Source organism: Cariama cristata, unplaced genomic scaffold (assembly GCF_000690535.1).
Source record: "Cariama cristata isolate BGI_N322 unplaced genomic scaffold, ASM69053v1 scaffold3401, whole genome shotgun sequence".
Lineage (NCBI taxonomy): Eukaryota > Metazoa > Chordata > Aves > Cariamiformes > Cariamidae > Cariama > Cariama cristata.
Window position 1 is genome coordinate 80,663 of NW_009597367.1, and position 16,913 is coordinate 97,575.

The 16,913-nt window shown below is 40.1% G+C and overlaps 1 protein-coding gene across 1 annotated transcript in view; it reads right to left on the reverse strand.

Annotated features, from left to right (window-relative positions):
- The window catches only part of PHIP (pleckstrin homology domain interacting protein), an 82,144-nt gene extending 66,337 nt beyond the window's left edge, over positions 1 to 15,807 (reverse strand). Inside the window, 7 exon segments of the mRNA XM_009708824.1 lie at positions 1,204 to 1,302; positions 2,436 to 2,476; positions 2,578 to 2,678; positions 3,484 to 3,554; positions 10,434 to 10,534; positions 11,161 to 11,382; positions 15,637 to 15,807. Of these exon segments, the coding sequence (XP_009707126.1) occupies positions 1,204 to 1,302; positions 2,436 to 2,476; positions 2,578 to 2,678; positions 3,484 to 3,554; positions 10,434 to 10,534; positions 11,161 to 11,382; positions 15,637 to 15,807 (806 nt within the window).
- Positions 15,808 to 16,913: the final 1,106 nt, after the last annotated feature.

Genomic DNA, 16,913 nt, shown 5'->3' on the forward strand with positions numbered 1-16,913 from the left:
CAGTGCAGAAATTTCATTTTCTTTGATAAAATTGTGCTTGTGCAGAAAAGATCAAATTTGGAACTGCACTTATCCCTCTAGTCAAAAGGATAAAACGGAATTAATCTAAAGGTGCTTTACTGAAATGAGCAGCTCAATTTCTCAAAGAAGTTCAGCATTTGTGACCACAATGAAGAACCACCCATTTCTATTTTTCCCAGGATCAGTTAAAATTAAGAATTTTTACAGGCTGCATTTTCAAAAGAGAGTAACTCAGTCTGTTCTCAAAGTACCAGTGTTATATACACTCTTGTCCAACAGTTTTATATTCATGTTTTGTTGCATCTGCCCATGACGGACAAGATACTCTCCGATTTAAACATCTAACTGAATTATAGCTTATTTAGCTTTCTCTTCCATCCCTCTCTTGGTCTTTAAAATACGTTTCCACAGGATTACTCCTGAAACTTCCCCCTGCCCCCCCCTTAAATATCATCCTTCAAACCACACAGTATGATCAGTAAGGGAAAAAAGGTTTTCCCCTTAAACCCATTATAAATCTTTCTAACGTATGCCAGTTGGAAAAATCTCCTCCATGCCAAATAAAAAGGTGCAAGCCACAATTCCTACTAAGTCATTCTCCCCCTTCAAGCCTTTTTGTTGCTTGTTCTAGTGTACAGAAGTTCCCCTCACCTGCAAAGCCTTGTAAATTCTCAGATTGTTTTAACAAATGAGACCCTGTTACAGAACAAGTGATTTATTTGCTCTGGTGTGTGGTATGAAAGAATCTAATACTGCTTTTCTGGGCATGCAGATTCCACAATATCTTTAAGTATTTCTAAAATGCAAGCAGTCTCAAGAACAGATCTGACCTGGTTTTCTTGCTCCAGAAATAACCTATGTAAAAAGCCATATAAATTCAACCTTTAATGGGTTTTGAGTATCTTTTATTCTTTTAATCTAATCAAAATACTAGTGGAGCTATTATCAGGACAAGCTAGTTTCCACAGCTGAATATGTAGTCAAATATTTGTTTTCATCAGATTTCAAGGGCTAGACAAGCATATTGTGCATTTAAGCAATAATAATTTAAGAAGGCCTCCCTCTCCTCTCCTCCCGACCCCTTCCTCTCTCTTTTTAAAAAAAAAGTAAGTCAGTAAATGATATCAATGGCCTTCAAGTATCTATCTGATAGCACAACATAGAACATTTTACAACACTTACCCTGCTGGGCGAGTAGCCATATCTAACAAAATGCTTTTCCATTCCCTCCGCTTAAATTGCCAGATTCGTGCTGTTCCATCACGGCTTCCACTCACAAATCTAACAAAAGGGGGAAAAAAAGTTACTCGGACATCAAAGGCAAATCTGTACAGAAGAGAGACTTGAAAATTGAAGTTCCAGAATTTAGAATCCAAAAAAGGAAGCTGTAAGAAAGAAGTCCAAACAGTATCAGAATGCTGTACCACTGGTTTGAGGTGAAAAACACTTCCCATACCAGCAAAAAATTGCAGGTCTGCAGAAAGTGAAACCTGCTTCCCTACCCTGAGCCTGTTCCAAACTAACTGTCCTTTGAGCTTGGAGCACCTTGCTGAGTCATGAGACTGCTTTGGCACAGGGACACCATAACCCAACCAGCATTCTAAGAAAATGACCTTATCATGCCAGGTAAAGATAAGGAAGAAATTTAAGGGGTAAAAATAGCTGAAGGGCCAGGAGAGCCCCAAGAGAAGTACAGACATGATTTAAAACAAACAAAACCTACTCCCAATAAGCTATCACTGTATGTCAATTAAGTATTATGACACTTATCTGAAGAAGTGTTTCTTAGCTTGAGTTTCTTCCCCCTTTTTGGGGTGCAGGGGTAGAAGGAGGAGAAAGAGGTGGGTGGAGCACAATGATGCTTGGTTTACAACTATTTATATCATAATAAAAGTGTACATTAGAACGTCAATTAAATGGAGTGTCAGAAACTTCATAATAAACTGAACCATTTTCTTTAGCATCCTTCACATCCAACATCCAGAACTTAAAGTGAACCATTAAAAAACATTAGGCTAGCTGAACAAAATACTGTTATATCTAGTTTGATAGTTTTCCTGTATCCAGCAATCACTTAACTGAAAAAAGGTTTAAATATATAAATGTATCTAAAAATGCATGCATTTTATATGTGAATATATATACACATACATGTCTTAAGAAGAAATTTCAAGTATTTTTATACTCCTTAATTTTGGCAATTTTGAAATATTTTAATCATTCATTACAATGAAAACAACTGTAAAACTGAAGGAGGAGTATTATCAAAACAAAGCAGTGAGAAACCAATAGTTACAGGTGATTTTACTGGATGAATCTCAAAACAGAAAGCAATAACTACTTCCAGAAATTGGTATTCACAAATGTCCACAAGGTCAAAAAACTAGCTCTGAATAAATAAATTGTGTGCTTACCTGCTACTACTATTAGAAAACTGAATGCTGTCAACTTTGTCCTATATTAAAAAAGAATAGAAAAATAAAAAAATTAACTATGATTCCAAATCATCCAAATTATTTTTATCTAATACATATGTAATTTTAAAAAAGTATTTACAGTATGAAACTCCAATTCTGATATCTTCTCTGGCTGACCTGATCCAAAGAAATAAACCCTAATGATGTGATCTGTACTCCCAGTGGCCAAAAACATTCCACCTGAGAAAAACAAACAGATAAGACTTAAGAAAAAAGGGCAATCTAATGTTATTATAGTACTTTCAAAAGGCTGTAACATCAAATACTTAAATTTAGCCCCTTAAATTAATAGCTGTATCTTATTGCAGCTATGCCTGTAACTGACCTTTAAGTAAAAACAAGATTTAGAAACTCAAAAGTTTAACTGGAGTTGAATTACCTCACATTTGCTGTCAGATAAATATGCATCTGCAGACATATCTGAAAGATTAGCGAACTACAGTAATTTATTTGTGACTAAGCCCTTAGAAGTCTCAATCTTAACAAAAACTGAACGGAACTAGAGCTCCTGTACACTTTCTGAAAACAAGTTTCTGTCATTTTCATATTTTATCCAATTTTTTATGTTGCATTCTTCAGTTGCCAACCCTGGAAACAATGAAATTCAGACCGTGAGAATCTGGTAATCAACACCTTCTTGTCCTAATCCCTATAAATTCCACCTCAGAGAAAGCCAACTCTCAGAATCACTCTGAGAAAAAGGTATACATCATGTTGACTGCAAGTCTTTTGAAACAAGAGACTTACTTTCTACATTTTCTATTTAACTGTTTTCAAGAACTACTGTATCACAAAGCCTTAATGCATAGATTCTGAACTTCTATTTTAAATATCTGGGTTTTTTTTAATAGCTGCTTTAACCCAATTCCATTTTATTAATAAGAAATACGCTACAGTAACTGCATTATACTCCATTTTACTCTCCAAATGACGACTTATATTGATACAAGGGAGAAAAAGAAAAGAAAAAAAACGAGTCTTTTACCAGCACTAAAAGAAGAACAGATCATTTGGACTCCGGGCCGAGGGCGTTCTGTAAATTTTGTAGGCCTTGGACTACAAATAAAGAAACAGTTAAATAATTTCCTAATAGGGCTTCAAAAAATAAGTCAGTATCTTAAAAATAAAGCACAGAAGGACAAAATTAAATATGAAAGAACAGATGGTTGCCCATCTATAAACAATTTTGTGTGACTATGCTTCATGATCTGATCTTTAGGAAACTAAGACACCCAGACGGACTAAGTAATCCACGTATCAAGGAGAGCTGTATCACAACTGAAATCCCGTTCCCCTCTAACATTGCTATACAAAACACCCTCCTCAAGTCCCCAGCAAAGAAGAACAGAAGACACTAAAGCCAGTTGCCCACGCTGCTCTGTTTTAAACCATTGGGGGTACTGGAACTCTGGTTTTCTCCTGCAGCACACAGCTGTTTTTGCAAGAGAGAAATGGAGCTTGGCGCTCTTTATAGAAAAGGATACAAAAGAAGTTTAAATACACTTCGAGTTTTTCACAGTATTAAGAATATACCAGTTACTTCACAGGACACGCAGTCTTCGTGGGCTAGTTTCAGACAGTGCCCAAAGAATGTCAGGATAATGGCTAGAAGTTTGTAAGGACTTTTACTTTATGGTCCGTGCTTTCTTTTAGGCATTTCAGAACCTAATGTGCAAGCAGAACTAAAGCTTCAATGGATTTGGTACTTTAAGAGTGCATAAAACCAAAACAAACGAGATCTGGTTCTTCAATCATTACTTCAATTCTGCTCATGCACTGCAGCAACCTCAAATCAGTAGGTGGTCTTGCATAGCATGCCATCTGCAATCTTCACTCAAAGAATAAACTTACTAGAGAACAGCAGCATTACACCCACAAGTGTCATCACCAAAGATTTAACATAAAAGAATGCATATGCATCTTATCCAAAATTTTCTCTTTAAAAGCAAAATGGTCCATAGAATTAATTTCAGGTGAAGGTAGATGCATAAGAGACCTTTCTCCCCTAATCAGCTATTGCTATCTCAAAGAAAGTAGTAAGCATTAAATCTTAGTGGTGCCCATGCATAAGACAAAGTAACAATCACCAGGAATAGCAGTTAAGAAATCTTTCTCCAAATCGTCCATTCAGCACAGGCTGTTTCTGTGAACTTTCTTCTAAGAGTTTTAAGGTAACTCCCTGCAGACTCACGACAATGAAACTTCACAACAAGATTCACTAAACAAGACAAAGATCTATTCTACAAAACAGTTGAAACCCTTCTTAACTGAGATATTAACATAAAAAGAACTATCAGATGATTCAATATGCAGCTTACATAATTTGGAGCAAGTGTAAATAGATAAATAGGCTGCTGTTTCCTTCCACTGTGGTTTGTGAACTCTGCCTTTGGAGTTAGGACAGCTGCAAAATAGAGCAAGTATGCACTTACGTTCTAGTTTGGATAACCAAGTTAAATTCTCCAACTTATGTCTCTCTAATGTGTGTTATTTTAGGCATTAAGAGACAAAAGATTACGGCATTCTTTTACAATAAAGCAGGTTGTAGTCTTTGCAAAACTAGCTGGGCAATCAGTACTTTTGGGAAGCAAGGAAAGGGGACAAAAGTGTAATTTCTTGCAACATACAGAAACCAAGCTAATTGTTTCGCTTTACAAACATTCTCAATCCAATTATTAAGTAGTTGGAAGGCACTAAGATACCTTCACAAACATTCCATAGAGAGGTCCAGAAAAGCCCTGGTAAACCATTTCCCTCCTGGAGGAGACCTGTACCAAGTTTAACATGAATCCAGAAATGAGAGGGGCTGCAGTCAAAAAATAACCTGCACTCAGAGCAGCAGACAAAGAAGGATTTTGGTCTATGTGCCTCAACTAAGGGACACGCTCACCCATATAAATGTCTCAAGCTCATCGTCTTCAAAAAGCAGCAATAGTGCAGGCGGTTACCTAATCCACACCCTGCAGACTAACCTTACTCTGGACAGGTAGTGGCTGAAGCAAGACTTTTTCCCAGACAACAGGTGTGTGATATAACCTCTCCAAATTAAGTCTTTGTTCACAAGTTAACAAATAGGACTCAGCATATCCGAATTCTGATACATGACCAGCCCCTTTAACATCAAGCACCTTCTGCTTAAGAAAGCAGATGGGAAGTATCACACCACACTGATGACAATTCGGAAATCAATGTCTGGTCCAAAACAGGAACATCAAAATCATCAGCACGTGTTTCTCCTAAGTTTTTTTACTCTTTGAAAATTATGGGGGAAAAAATAAAAAAGAAGAAAAGTAGTATAGTAAGGTCCTCTACCCAAATCTGTGAGACAGTTCTGCTGCCTTGTTCATGCGGTCTGCCAGACTAATACTGGGGACTTGTGATCCAAACAGGTGGCAGAAGAATAACAAGAAAACTCAGCATCTTTCTCACAGAAGATACATATGCAAATATTTTGCAGCGCAACTAATCTAATTCTGATGCACTGACCAGATGTAATAATTCTCCCTTAAACTTGAGGCAGATTATTCTTCCATTTCCGATGACCTGATGCTGACTTTCTCTCTTCTCCCTACCATCAACTGATACGGGATCCAATTCTCGTGTTTTCTATCACCATCCAGAATAGTAACAGGAGAGTCAATATGGGGAAAGTCTGATTGTCTAAATTTTTAATTGTTTCCCTGTCTTGCTTGGGTCACATTCCTTTACTTCCTTGCCTGCAGCAACAACCAACCTTACTGTTCCTCTATTTGGAAACTAAATTAATCTACCTGGAATGTTACTGCTTTTAGGTATACATAGTAACTGTCTGGTCAGAAATCACTGAAAGAAGAGAAGCACACAGAAAGCTCCACAATACTGAAAAACATGCATCCACCCTGGTCACACGAACAAGGCTGAGCACTCTCCTTTGAGGAACAAGATGAGAATTCTGTGGTCAGCTGTGCCAAGGTCTGTGTTTCGTCCTATGGCACCAAATCTACTGTAATGTGTCCTCCTGCAGTTTATCAAAACAGAGCTCCACCACTAAGCATCTCCTGTTTGGGCTGTATGTGTGACCTAGATCCTGAACATGTCTCAGTTAACGAGGTTCTCAAAAAATTGGGAGACCAACATGGGAAGCCTCTAATTTCAGAGATACTATTAATACTGCAGCAGAGCTGCTGGCAAAGCTGAATACAAGGATTTTTGCTATCTAAGAATGAAACAAATATTTGCAGAGACAAAAAACCCCAAACAAAACAGAACTGGGATAGGGCACTGGACATTAGAAGGCTTAAAGGATGTCAAAGCCCATTTCAATAGCGAATACTATAGTTTCCAAGGTAGTGAGCTTTCTAGTTTTTCATGATCTGTTGAAATAAATAATTGCTCCATAATATTTTTATCTATTTTGTAAGTGGGGAATAAAGAACAATTTCAAGTTTCCTCTTCTCCTGAAAGATTCCCTTCAGAGGGAGTTCTTCCCAGGAGGGACTAAGTCCAATTTTCAGCTAAAGACAGGGAATTGATCCAGTAGACTTAACCATCCAAGCTGGGTTCCACTGAAACACTTTTCAGCACAGTTAAGAACAAAACTGATTATTTTTAATTCAAGAGCACACCAAACACAACAGTGTATCCAAATGCTGCCTTTCCCATATTTCAGCAAAAAGTTCAGCAAAGTACTGCGGGCACTGCCAATCATCCTGAAACTACAATCAACCACATGATCATCACGAGGCTGCCCAACAGCTCATAATTTTAACTCACTGCCAGATGATTCAAGGAGTGCTGAGTATAAAAAGCAGGGGAGGTATATATATTTCTTTTTTATTTTTTTTTTCCTTTTAAGCAGCTGAAATTTCAAGACTTCACCACCAGTCCCCATTTAAAAGTACTGGGTGCTTTAGTAACACACTTTCATCACTGATAGCAATTATATTCTTGAAGGACAGGTTGCAGTAGGAGCATGAAATCAAGTTCTGATTTAAGCATGTGACAGCACCCTTCACCTGCACTACTCAGATCTTCTAGTCTTGCTTGAAAGCTCCCATTTCTCCCTCCTGGAGACACAGGCCAGCAAGCTCAGAGCCTGAATAATTGTGGTAAATCTCATTTTCTCTGCCAGCTTTCCTCCTTTTTAGAGATACCAAACAGAAGCAAGTCTGTATTTGCCGCTACAGTGATAAAAGGAAAGACAAACTTCCCACCCCACCAGTTGTTCTCTCTTCGAGATGGTCTACATATCATGTTTTTAAAAAAACGACCTCACAAAGGGCCTTATGAAAAAAATTAACAGTAATGTTTCTTTCCTTTGATGCTTTTATATTGCTGGCAGTCATTTTTCCCCAGCACATCATTGAATGGATATGGAGGGAACCTGCCATGTTTCTACAGTTCTGGAAGCAGATCCAGATCCAAAGGTGTAAGGATGTACAATCACCTCATCGAAAACTGTTATGACAACATACACCCATTACTGAGACGCACTGTCCATACAATGCAGCCTCCTTGTAGAAAATTACACTCGACTCTCAGTTTCCCAGTATCATTGATTTTGGTTTACTGGAATAAGCACAACAACCACAGTTAGGAAAGTTTACAGTTTAGCACATTAAGTAAAACTTCCTGTAACTAACAAAATCCCCAGAATTGATATACTGTTCAACTCAGGAAGAGCTATATTAAAACTTTTCTGAGTGTCCAACTATTTTGATACTGTAAGTGACATACAGTTATGTTCCAGTCCCTAAAGAACATACCCATTTCTTATTTAGACTTTACCATATTTTTATCATGTTTTAGCTTAATCAAAAAGCAACAATTACTTCAAATATGTAACAGCTCTACTAAGTTCAAACAAAGATCTAAGACCAGTATCCTGCCTCCAAAGTAGCCAAAACCAGATGTGTAAGAGCAGAAAAAGCACACAGTGGTACTTCTTAATATCTTCATATAATGCCTAATACCCTGCGGCAAGGAGTTTCATAACTTAACTGGATGTTTTGTAAAGAACCATCTCCTTCCAATTTGGATTTAGTACCTTCACTTGATACTCTCCAGTATAAGAAGGGCCAACAAGCAACGACTCATTATATGCCCTCCTCAAGACACTCATGACTGTACATGTCTCATCTTCACGCATTCATCTTTTTCCAGACTGAAGAAACACAGCTTAAAGGGTTCCTCTCCGTCTTCTCAAACTCAACATGTAAAATACTTCCAGAACAGAAGGTAAGGATGGTACAAATTCCAGTCTCAAAATTTACTCTGCACTCTGTCGTTAAGCAACATTAATCACTGGCACGACTTGGGTTACCAGACCACTTCCTTGCTGTGCCGCATGGGACAGTTGAACTAATCTGTTTTCTCTGTGCCACACTCTGATCACACCTGCTGTGACTACTTACACATGAAAGCATTACTCAAAAATCTTTTATTCCTTTAATATTTGCTGAGTGTATCTCACTGAAAAATTTTATTCTACATTTACATATCACCATGGACAGGAATTAGTTGAGAATTCCCTACCACAACTGACACCAGCTTTCTCACTCCCTAAGTTTTACCTCCAGATAAATCCTATCCAACTCCACGATTCATCCAAACATTCACGATTTCTAAACATTCACCTCACAGCTCATATAGTATAACCCACTTAAGTCTCATGGATTCTGCTATTCTCTAATGACAGAATTTATTTCAAAATTCAATTCCATAGACTCAGATTTTACTTAGGAAAAGGAAAAAAAAGAGAAGGAAAAAAAACAAAAGAAAGGTGGAAACGTGGGCTCAAACAGTTTACAAATCAGGCAGATTAAGGTTTCATCTTGCCAACAAGAGCTCAGACTTAAGAGACCTTAAGACAAATAACATGGTGGCAACTCTTCTCCTTCGCACATTAAAAGTAAGCATGTAAGTCATCTCCTCTCCTCAGTAAGTAGGAGAGTCTTACTTTGATTACAGCATGCACCAGGCACCAGAGGATTAACAGCCTGAGAAGCATCTTCATTTACAGTATCAAAAAAAGGCCAAAACACCCAAAGAACATCAAAATAGTTAAGGTCCAGACAACTAGAGAGCCACGTAGGTAAAACATACCTACAAGCCCTGCATAACCTTGGTACACTGCAAGAAAGAGATTCTAACAGAAATTTCCAAAACTACAAGAAAATGGAACCTACCTCCCAAGACAATATAACCGTAAGAACACATCCCATCCTCAAAGCTAAATCACTAATGATTACTAAAACAACTATTTCCAATTTTAAGTTGCAAGTGTTTGGTGATAAGGGAAAAGGGGCAAAAAGCATTTCAAAGTCTTTGAACAAGCTAATTTTAAAAAACTATCTCTATTTGAGGGTCCTGACAACACTTCAACCATCTTATACTTTGAAGGCAGAAACTTCAGGCTCAATTTCAGCCACCAATACACAGCTGCCCCAGAATTTTGCCTCCTGCCATGCTACCGTAAAGAGCAACTATGAAAAGTAATACAGATAAGGAAATAAACACCAAAAATACCCCATCCTAGTTTATACCAGGACATTACCACCTCCTAAAAAACGTGAATTTTCAAGTCTAAATTGCAATTATTTCATCAACATAATTTTAATTTCATTTGGGATTAAGAAATGAGAACAGAACCAAAAAGTGCCAACTTTGACATCATATTACAAAAAAAAGATCATTATACTTTTTTTACTAAATTAACAGAGATACAGCAAAAGTGGGTATACAGTTACTTGTTTGACTCCACAAAACACCGTATTATCAACTTTGTCCATAAAAGATAAGCAAGCCAGCTATAGCTACATCAGAAATAGATCATACCCAACAATCACAGAGTAAACCAGCCAGTGACAAGTTTTGAGTTAAATTTTTCTCCAACATTTGTACATCATTCTTAATTAAAAAAAACACCAAATAGCAACAAATAAAAGAGCAACTAACTTTATTTTAAGGGTGCCAGCATCCCACAGCCAAAAGCATATTGTTCCATCTGCCCCGGTTGAAGATAAGTATCTCTTTGAGCCACTGCACAATGGAGAGAACTGGGGGGGGGGGGGGGGGGGGGGCAGAAAAGAGAAGGTCTCCTGTTAATCTGTTCCAGATACGCTAAGAAGTTCCTCAAGTCATTGACTTCTCACAAAAAAAAAAAAAATTAAAAAATCAAGTATCAAACCATACTTAAGGAAAATAAATTGCAATGAACACCAAAGAAATATGATGCTGCTCAGAGTCACCCTCTTCCTTCAGAACAACTCTTCTAGGTTAGTTGCCAAAGCACTCCCAGTTCTCACTCCTCACACCCCAAACTGTGCAACAGCGTGCAACTCTAAACAGAAGCAAACCAAAGTCTTCAGCATTGACTGCAGTTCTTACTCAACGTACCTGCACTCAGAATCACAGCCTGCAAAGGAATGATACTTCAAAACAACTGCCCACATGTGTCATGCAATTTTTTTGAACAAGGATTACGTCCGGCATTTTTCAAGGGTCAGGAATTTTGACAATAAACACGTGTTATTTCACAACGTGTACTGTGAAAATTCTTTCTCAATTCACAGCTTAGTTGCCAGGCACACGTTTTTATTACCTAGACCATTCTTGAGTGGTTCCTTTTTTAGTCAAATGATGCATTTTACTGCTCAGGTGAGTTCGCAAAGCAAAAACCTACCTGCAATGATGTTATAGATGCACTGTGGCCCTGCAGAACTGCTAAGGGCGCACAAGTTCGAAGGCACCAAACTCTGATCATTTTATCACAGCTTCCAGCAGCTATCATGGTGTTTTCATAGTTCACTGCCATATCAGATATTTCAGCTGCATGCCCTCTCAGGGTAGCCAACAACCTTCCATCATCTGTTGCCCAGATTTTTACAAGGCAATCATCTGATCCCTAGAAATAAGGCAGAAGTCATTTCAACCATACCATTAGCTGTTTTGATGTTACAGTTAACTAACACAATGAACTGAAAAACAGAACCAGTGGTATCCATCGATAAACATTGCCCCCCCCCATGCTTTTAACAGTCTGCCACACTGCATTCAAAACACAACTAAGATTACATTAATTCTCAACAGTATATACATATCATAGTGCATTTATAATATACATGACAAATCCTACAGCAAGTTGCATTTATGCTCTTCAGTAAGATACTTTTTCCAAAACTCCAGCATAAACCGAAGAAGCTGTTGCAATACATTAAAACGAACACTTACATTAAATGTGAAAATGAATTATGAATTGGTACCGTTTGTCATTTAGCATTATACCAACTTATGTTCCTTATCTTCCTAGTTTGATCTTCATGCCCTACCAGCGTTAGTGGTATACTTACCACAGTAACAGTGAGCAAAAGAGCCTGGATGAACTGCTGTTCCATTATTAAGTCAAAGTACTACAAATCTGCTTTGATATTCACATTAACAAACACTGAAATGACTACTACTCAACAAACCTCAGAGGCTTCATCTACCTATTCATACTTAACTTATGTTTTGCTGGTCTTCCCACATCATTGTAACAGCTGCTTGCCTGTATACAAAACAAATTCAAGGCCCTAGCTAAAATTTCAGAACTCAGCCCTTCATTTCTCATTACATTGCTGTCCATCCCTGAAAGTCTTGAGTATCTTTGCACCCCACTTGACACGACGACACCTGAACACTGCACACAGCCCCTGACAGAGGAGATTTGCTGCAAACATTTCATTCCTTTGCTTAGGTTCAGAAGCAATACAAAGTTGGGTGTTGGGTTTTAACATCTGGAACACTGATCTGCTACTGGACACACAAACATCCCGCAGCAAGTTACAATGTGACACCATCCTTACAAAATGTCACCCGGGTTTTTCCTCTTCCATCTACTAACAGTGCCTCAGGACAGGTTTATCTAGTATTTATTCTTTAAGGAAATCAGAAGGTAGAGCAACACTATCACCCACCTTTCATAAAAGAGGTATCCAAAGTACAGGAACCAACAGCTAGATTTTTAAAAGACTGGTAAGTGTTCAGTGAATCTAACCATCTAAAAACGGAAAGTCTCAAAAAATACTTAGAGGCTACTGTTTTCAACATTACAGCTTTTGTAAATATGTAAGTGACACACATTTTCTTTCTTTAGTACACTCTTTAGTCTACATTCACGAAACTCTAGAAATCCTACACTGCCACGGCTCAATTTAGCTGCTGTTCTGGGCAGCCCAGTCCCAGGACACCAACACCCAGCTTGGGAAGTTCTCACCAAGGCAGCCACTACCTGTGAAGTAGAGCCGCAGCGCTGCAGAGCCAGGCAAAAACTCCAGGAAACACTTTCAGAATGAACCCAGATACATCCTGCAGTTTCTGGAATGCATAAAAGGACTTGGAAAGCTTTTTTTCCCCCCCCTTCCTTTTTTAATAGATATTGACTAGCTTGTTTACATCTCATTAATGCTGAGGAACAGACAATTTATTTCCGCTTATTTCCTTAAGGTTTTTTTTTTTTTTTGTCATTACTACATGCATATATATAAAATCAGTTCCCTACTTGAAAAGGTAGCTAAATTTTATTCATTACATTAGTTCAGATTCAAAACTACTATCTGGAGGAGGGGAACAGCATACCTGCAGTTACCAAGCAACTGTACACCCATTCTCATTTGTAGCAATGCCCTGCAAACCCGGCAATTTCCTCAGGCTTACTTTTTCTTCAGTGAACAAGAAGTTGTTTCTGGCTCACAGGCAGTTATTCACAGCAGTTTCTGTCTCCGTATATTATTTATACCAATTCAGACAAGACATCTCTCTTAACACAACAAATACAACTACAGCCCCAGCTTTTGAAACAGTAAAAAGAAAGTTGATTTTATTTAGCTACATTGAGAGCACCCATTTTTCTACCGACCACAAACACAGATTGCTTCTCTACAGAAGACCTTTATCTCTAGCATCAGCAAAAAGGCTATTTTGGAGCATTACTGACATTTTTAACCCAGCAGAATATTTCGCAAGGGGATTCCAGACACGCAAAATCGAGATAATTTAAAACTTTACTGTGTATTTCGCTTCTGGAACATTTAGGTAGGTGATTCTGACTTAACAGCTGCCATGCTTCCACTTTTCCTCAGGTGGGCATGACTTTAAGGGTGTAACTTTTCCTTCTTCCCAGCTCTTCAACAGGTGCACCCATGAATGCAGAGATGTGGGCAAGACAACTTCTCCCATACCTCTGCCCTAGTCACTTCTGGCATAAACTTCTGAGCCTTCAGTTCAGATTGTCAAACAAATTCTGCGTCACTGCCTACTCGTTTTAAACAAGTAGGTCTATTAAGAGGAGGTCCCTCTTCCCTCATACAGAAAAGTATGATTTGACATTTCAGATTTCTCTCTGGTCCTCCAAAGATGCTGAGGCTCAGCACTCAGCATTACAGAAGAGCACTGCTCTGAACATTTAACCTCAACATTCAACCAAGGACTGCTCCTTGTGCAGTCTTGGTGAGCTACTACAAGAAACTTCCATAAACTTTGTCATAAGAGGGACTGTTGCAGGGACATGTCTATCTGACAAAGGAGATAAGGGAAGCTTGTTAATAATTACATTTTCTGCCTCTTGGGTAAGGAGAGCAATGGTAGAGCCTATAGTATTTCTACTTACACATAAAACTTCCATGCTGAGATTCTGTGGTACACATTTGCCTTATCTAACTGCTAGACTGCTGCAGTGCCAGCCCAGGGAAAACAACCAGAGAGTCTGTAGAGGAGAACAGCAAGGGACAGACAACCACAGAATCACTGAGGTTGGAAGGAACCTCTAGAGATCGACTAGTCCAACCCGCCCTGCTCAAATAGGGTCAGCTAGAGCAGGTCACCCAGGATGATGTATCAATCGTTCTTGTTTTGTTATCTTCTGCACATTTACTGAAGGCACCCTCTGTCCCATCACCCAGGTCCTTAAAGAAAACGTTAAAAAGTACTGGCCTCCGTACCAAACCCTGTGGTACACCCCTAGTGACTGGCCTCCAGCTGGAGTTCATACTGCTAATCACAACCCTTTGAACTTTGCAGTTAAGTGCACAGAGACATTGAGAATGGCCTATCTAGCCGGTACTTCATCAGTTTGTCACTAAGGATGCTATGGGAGACAGCACTGAAAGCCTCGCTACAGTCAGGAAAAACATCTGCTAGTGTCCCTCATACAAATTAAGTAATTTCATCAAATGAGGTGATCGAGTTGGACAGAAATTATTTCCCCTTCATAGATCTATGCTGATCATCTTCTTATTGTTAACATGTTTGGAAATGGCTTTCAAGAGGATTTGCTCCATGACCTTCTCAGGTGACTGAAATGAAGATGAATGGTCTGTAGTTCCCCAGAACAACCTTGTTGCCCTTCTTGAAGACAGGAGCAACATTTGCTCTCTTCCAGTCCTCAAGAACCTCTGCTGATCATCATGGCCTTTCAAACATAATGGAGAATGGCCTCACAGTGTCACTGGCCAGTGCCCTCACGACTTGCTGGTGTCTCTCATCAGGTCCCATGTTTTCGTGGTTTAACCCCAGCTGGCAACTGAGCCCCATGGAGCCACTCGCTCACTTCCCCATGGTGAGATAGGGAGAGAATGGCAAGAGTGAAAGCGAGAAAACTCGTGGGTTGAGATAAAGAGAGTTTAATAGGTGAAGCAAAAGCCGCGCAACACAAGCAAAGCAAATCAAGGAATTCATTCACCACTTCCCACGGGCAGGCAGGTGTTCAGCCATCTCCAGGAGGGCAGGGCTCCATCACACAGAACAGTTACTTGGGAAGACAAACACCATAATTCTGAACGTCCTCCCCTTCCTTCTTCTTCCCCCAGCTTTATATGCTGAGTATGATGCCATACAGTATGGGATATCCCTTGGGTCAGTTGGGGTCAGCTGTCCTGGCTGTGTCCCCTGCCAACCTCTTGTGCCCCCCCAGCCTCCTCGCTGGTGGGGTGGGGTGAGAGGCAGAAAAGGCCTTGGCTCTGTGTAAGCCCTGCTCAGCAATAATGAAAACATCTCTGCATTATCAACACTGTTTCCAACCCAAAATCCAAAACATAGCCCCATACCAGCTGCTCTGAAGAAAATTAACTCTATCCCAGCCAAAACCAGCACACATGGTCAGTTCATTTAAACATTCCCTAACCTGATCCTCCTCCACCAATGAGGAGGCTTCCTTGATCCAGAATTTCCCTCTCACCTCAAGGACTTTAGACTCCTTAGGATAAGACTTGCCACTAAAGACTGAGGCAAAGATGGCATCGAGTATCTCACCTTTTTCCGTGGCCTCTGTCACCACGCCTCCGGCCCCATTCATCAGCAGGACCACATTTCCATCATCTTTCCTTTGTTGCTGATTTACTTGAAGAAGTCATTCTTGTTGCCCTTCACATCCCTTGCCAGATTCAACTCCAGGTTACCTCCAGCCTTCCTAACCCCAGCACTGAACTTTCAGGGAGCGGTTCTGTATTTCTCCCAAGTCATCTGTCCCTGCTTCCACCTCCTGCACGCTTCCTTTTTGTGTCTGAGTTCTGTCAGGAGCTTCTTGTTCATCCCTGCAGGCCTCCTGCTACCTTTGCTTGCCTCCTGCACATCAGGATGGACCACTCTTCAGTCTGGAAGAGGTGACCCTTAAAAACTAGCTAGTTCTTGTGGACCCCTCCTCTCTCTCCCAGACCATATCCCACAGGATTCTTCCAAGCAGGGCCCCAGACAGGTCAAAGTCTGCTCCTCTGAAGTCCACAGTTGTGACCCTGCTTTTTGCCTTGTTCCCTTCTCACAGGATCCTGAACTCCTTCACCTCATGGTCACAGCGGTCAAGACTGCCCTTAACCTTCACATCCACAAACAGTTCTTCGCTGTTTGTAACTATCAGATCCAGCAGAGCATCTTTTGCTCTCAGTTCCCAACGACCTGTGCCAGGAAGCTGACCTCAGTGTAGTACTGCAGAAACTTCCTGGATTGCCTGCACGCTGCTGTGTTCCCCCTTTAGCAGATACCAGGGTGGTTCAGGTCTACCAGGACCACCAGGCGAGGCTTCTCCCAGTTGCCTGAAATAGGCCTCATCCACTTTTTCCCTGCAGCAGACATCCACCCCAATGTCACCCACGTTGGTTTGTCCTTTAACTCTCACCCATGAGCTCTCAGCTGGCTCATTACTTGTCCCCAGGCAGAGCTCCGTGCATTCCCGCCACTCTCGTGCATTCCCGCCACTCTCGCGACTCAAGGACAACTCCCACTCCTTGCCCTCCTGGCCTGCCCCTCCCAAAGCGCCTGTACCCATCCACAGCAGCACCCCAGTCCCATGAGCTACCCAACCCCACCCCACCCCTTTGGTCCCTATGAAATCGTAGCCCTGCAGCTACACACAGAATTCCAGTTCCTCCTGCTCTTCTCCATAGCGCATGCGTTAGTGTACAGGCA